At 44.2% G+C, this 5,000-nt stretch overlaps 1 protein-coding gene across 1 annotated transcript in view; it reads left to right on the top strand.

The window, feature by feature from the left end:
- LOC125040425 overlaps nt 1–5,000 on the top strand; it is a 47,300-nt gene that overhangs the window by 38,710 nt on the left and 3,590 nt on the right. The window contains exons 8-10 of the mRNA XM_047634978.1: nt 1,700–1,906; nt 2,304–2,504; nt 4,612–4,810. Of these exons, the coding sequence (XP_047490934.1) occupies nt 1,700–1,906; nt 2,304–2,504; nt 4,612–4,810 (607 nt within the window). The remainder of the gene's footprint in view (nt 1–1,699; nt 1,907–2,303; nt 2,505–4,611; nt 4,811–5,000) is intronic.

Here is a 5,000-nt window from a genome sequence, read left to right as displayed (position 1 = left end):
CAGGAAAAGTTAAAATATAAAAGAATTCACTGACAATAATGTTATTGAGTTTTCTGTTGCTGAATCACTTCTCGTTTTCTTTGAATGGCGCCTCTCGAATGCACCTTACCAGTGCTTCGTTCATTAAGGTCATTTTCTAATACCTGAGTACTACTTCGTGAGTTTTACAGTCGACAGGAGTGAAAGGGTCCTTAATAAGTGCAATCCATTCATATTGGTCTGCCCAAATTGAATTATCTCTCTTACTACTCTCTCTCTCTCTCTCTCTCTCTCTCTCTCTCTCTCTCCTTCTCTCTCTCTCTCTCTCTCTCTCTCTCTCTCTCTCTCTCTCTCTCTCTCTCTCTCTCTCTCTCTCTCTCTCTCTCTCTCTCTCTCTCTCTCTCTCTCTCTCTCTCTCTCTCCCTCCCTCTTTTTCCAGGAAACTCAACGGGCATCCAAGGGCAGATACCACACCCTCCACTCGGGATTTCCTTGGAAAGGGCTGGACTAGAGAAGGGGGGGAGTATGTATGTATGTATATATATACATATACATATACATACATGTATATATAAACACACACACACACACAGTTAAGATAGAAAACTTGGTAATTATAATGAAAACAGTGCCAAAAAACGCGAGACCTCCCCTCTGTGGGCTAATTTATATTGTTGAGTGGTTGTGTAGTTTATCGCTATGTGAATGAATGAGATTCTTTGTATGATTTGTAGAGTGCAATAATTTAGTTTGTCTCTGTAGTCACACGTTTGGCAGCCATACTCTATCTGACGGAGAAGATTTCCCTTTTAACTTTATCTGAGCTGATCTCCAATGAACCTACTTTAGTTTTCATAGGTGTTTTCTTCACCCTCAATCATAAGACAAACACCCTTACCCTCAAAATAAAAAAAAAAACAAGACTCCAGACTCTGAGAGGCGTCCACTGAGAAAGAAAAGGTCAGGGCTGCCTCTCATGACGTGGCCTTGGGCGCTGGTGGGGCAAGGAGGGGGTGGCCAGATCAGGAGGAGTGGATAAGGGGATTGAGTAAAGATAAGAGGGAAAAAAAATAGAAAGAGGGGGGTAAAGGGGAAAAAAGTCGAGAAAATAAAAATACAGAAGCGTGAATGGGTTTAAATGGAAGAGAAGGAAAGGAGGAACAGATAAAGCGAATAAAGGGTGAGGGAAGAGATAAAATGTTAAGAATTGAGATGAAAGGAGAGACAGAAGAAAAATAAGGAACAAGAATCGTTCTCTCTGTTATCAGTCAGTGTCTGCCATTCTCTTATTAAAAGTAGTTTCATTGTTTATTGTTTGTGACTCTATCTCACTCTCTATGCTTGTCTTTCTCTTTCTTTCCTCAATAATCTCTCTCTCTCTCTCTCTCTCTCTCTCTCTCTCTCTCTATCTATCTATCTATCTATCTATCTATCTATCTCTCTCTCTCTCTATCTCTCTATCTATCTATCTGTCTATCTTTTTATTTCTTTCTTCATCCATCCCTCTCCCTTTCCTTCTCTACCCTTTCTTCCTCTTTCCCTCCTTTTTGTATCTACTCTCTCTCCTTCTCCCCACCCCCTTCCCTTCCCTTTTCTCTCAACCCTCCCTCTTTCTTTCCCTTCCTCTCCTCCTCTACCCTCCCCCCTCCCTTCCTCCCATTCCCCCCATTCCCCCCGCCTTCAAAACCGCCCCATAACTCTCTCCCCTTCCTCCCCACAGCCAAGGCACAGCAGCTCGTCAGCGACTGCCCTTCGCCCAACGGGTACTTCGCCGACTCGGTCCAATGCGACAAGTACTACGACTGCCAGGACGATGTGCTCACGGAGAGACTCTGCCCCGACGGCATGGCCTTCAACGACCTGAACCCGAGGATTGAGAAATGCGACTTCACGTTCCAGGTCGACTGCAGCGGAAGGCCTGAGCTCCGTGAGTGGGTGGTGATGGTGCCTGGGGAAAGGGGTGGTGGTGATGGTAATGGGGATAGTGGTAATTAATGGAAATAATGGTTGTAGTGATGGTGGGGATGATGCTAATGGTGATCATGATGGTGATATTGATAGTAATAGTAAAAAGATAGTAACAGTAATATTGATAATAATAATGTTCACAATCATAATGATAACAATAATGATAATAATGTTAATAATGATAATGCCATACTAATAGTGATAATAATAATGTTATTAACGAAAATAATGATGAATATAATGATAATGATGATGATAATAATAATAATGCTGCTGCTGATGATAATGATCATGATAATAATAATAATAATAATAATAGTAATAACAATGAAACTCATAAAGATGCCCTCCCGCAGAGCCGGCCCAGCCCACCGAGGTGTGCCCCCGCCAGAACGGCTACTTCCCGCACCCGGACCCGAAGATCTGCAACAAATTCTACTACTGCGCCGCGGGTGCGGGCTCCCTCATCACGTGCCCCGACGGCCTCGTCTTCTCCCTCAAGACCGGCAACTGCGTGTGGCCGGATGGTGCAGGGCGGTCCGGATGCGCCTCCACCAGTGAGTGGTTGGGGTCGTGGTTGGGTGCGATTGTGGTTGTGGTTGGGTGCGATTGTGGTTGTTATTGGGTGCGATTGTGGTTGTTATTGGCTGTGATTGTGGTTGTTATTGGGTGCGATTGTGGTTGTTATTGGCTGTGATTGTGGTTGTTATTGGCTGTGATTGTGGTTGTTATTGGCTGTGATTGTGGGTGTTATTGGCTGTAATTGTGGTTGTTATTGGCTGTGATTGTGGGTGTTATTGGCTGTGATTGTGGTTGTTATTGGGTGTGATTGTGGTTGTTATTGGGTGTGATTGTGGTTGTTATTGGCTGTGATTGTGGGTGTTATTGGGTGTGATTGTGGTTGTTATTGGCTGTGATTGTGGTTGTTATTGGCTGTGATTGTGGTTGTTATTGGGTGTGATTGTGGTTGTTATTGGGTGTGATTGTAGTTGTTATTGGGTGTGATTGTGGTTGTTATTGGCTGTGATTGTGGTTGTTATTGGCTGTGATTGTGGTTGTTATTGGGCTGTGACTTGTGTTGTTATTGGGTGTGATTGTGGTTGTTATTGGCTGTGATTGTGGTTGTTATTGGGTGTGATTGTGGTTGTTATTGGGTGTGATTGTGGTTGTTATTGGGTGTGATTGTGGTTGTTATTGGGTGTGATTGTGGTTGTTATTGGGTGTGATTGTGGTTGTTATTGGGTGTGATTGTGGTTGTTATTGGGTGTGATTGTGGTTGTTATTGGGTGTGATTGTGGTTGTTATTGGGTGTGATTGTGGTTGTTATTGGGTGTGATTGTGGTTGTTATTGGGTGTGATTGTGGTTGTGGTTGCCTGTGATTGTGGTTGTGGTTGCCTGTGATTGTGGTTGATTACGTTGGGATAGACTGCAGTTGGATGTGATTGTGGTTTGTTGTGTTGTGATTGTGTTGTGATTGTTATTTGCTGTGGTTGTGTTTTGGTTTCCTTTTTTATTGTGATGCGACTGATGATATTTGTCTTGATTATATTTTTATGTTTGATTATTTATGACTATATTTACAATGGTCATATTATGATTACTTAGTACCATCATATTGATATCAGATTCATCACGTTTATATTATGATAATGTTCTTGTTTAGTCATGTTTATGATAATGTTTGTGCAATTGCTCATAATTATCTTTATTAATTTCCTATTGATTAAATTAGGTTTACTGTTTCGTTGTCTTCTGTGACACATAAGGGTGCAGTAACTCAATCAATTAAAATAACCTTGTAAAAAAAAGCCAACTTTATTGCTACTAGAGGTTCCGTAAGGGAAAAAAAAAAAAAAAAAAAAAAAAAAAAAAAAAAAAAAAAAAAGCATACCAAACATATTAGCTTCATTGTTAAATTTCTTTTTTTTCGCCTTCATCTTCCTATTCCCTCTCAATCATCATCCTTCTCATCCTTCCCTCCTCCTCCTCCTCCTCTTTCCCCTCCACTTCTCTCTTCTATCCACTGTGTCTCCCCAACCCTTCCTTCTTCCATTCTCCCTTTCTTCCACCTCTCCATCCCCCATATTTCCCCACCCCCTCCACTTCCCCCGCTTTCTCTGCCACTTCCATACCTACCTCTTTCGCCTCTTCGTTACTACTACCCTACGATCCCCCCTCCTCTTCATCTCTCTCCCACTCCCCCTCATCTTCACCCCACTCCCCCCTCTTCTCCACCAAATCCTTCCACTATCTCGCCACCCTCCCTTCTCCTCTTCCCCTTCATCTCCTCTCACCTCCTTGCCATCTCCCCAATTATCACACGAACCTCCCTTCCCCTCATCTCCACGCCATCCCTTTCATTCCCCTTCCCCTCAATACCTCAACTCTCTTTCATCTCCCCACCCCCTTCCTTCCCCTTATCTTCCCCCACCCCCTCCTTGACCATCTAACCACCCCCTCCTTTCCCCACATCTTCCCCCACCCCCTCCACCTTCCAACCACCCCCTCCCATCCTCTCATCTTCCCCCACCCCTCCTTGACCATCTAACTACCCCCTTCCCTTCCCCTCATCTCCCCCCCTCCTTCTACCATTTAACCATCCCTCCTCCCTTCCCCTCCACCATATAACCACCGCCCCCCCTTCCTCTCTCTCTCCCCTCCAGACCTCCTGAACTTCACGTGCCCCACCACGGGCATCGACCTCCAGAGGGACGCCCACCCTCGCTTCTCCGACCCCGACGACTGCCAGTACTTCTACGTGTGCATCAACGGCAAGGACCCAAGGAGGAACGGCTGCGCTTTCGGCCAGGTCTTCAACTCCCTCACGAAGGCGTGCGACTCGCCCAAGGAAGTGCCTGAGTGGTGAGCGGAGGGGGTGATAGTCATGATGATGAGGATGATGATAATAAGGGAGGAAGTGGTGATAATGATGATGTTAATGATGATGATAAGGATGGAAATGATTGTAATGATGATGATAATGATAACGATAGTTATATTCATGAGGATAAGGATGATTATGATAATAATGATAATAATAGTAAGGGTATCG

The sequence above is a fragment of the Penaeus chinensis genome, chromosome 29 (assembly GCF_019202785.1).
Source record: "Penaeus chinensis breed Huanghai No. 1 chromosome 29, ASM1920278v2, whole genome shotgun sequence".
In the NCBI taxonomy this organism is placed as follows: Eukaryota; Metazoa; Arthropoda; class Malacostraca; order Decapoda; family Penaeidae; genus Penaeus; species Penaeus chinensis.
Note: the sequence above shows the minus strand (reverse complement) of the source record. Positions and strands in the feature narration are given on the sequence as shown.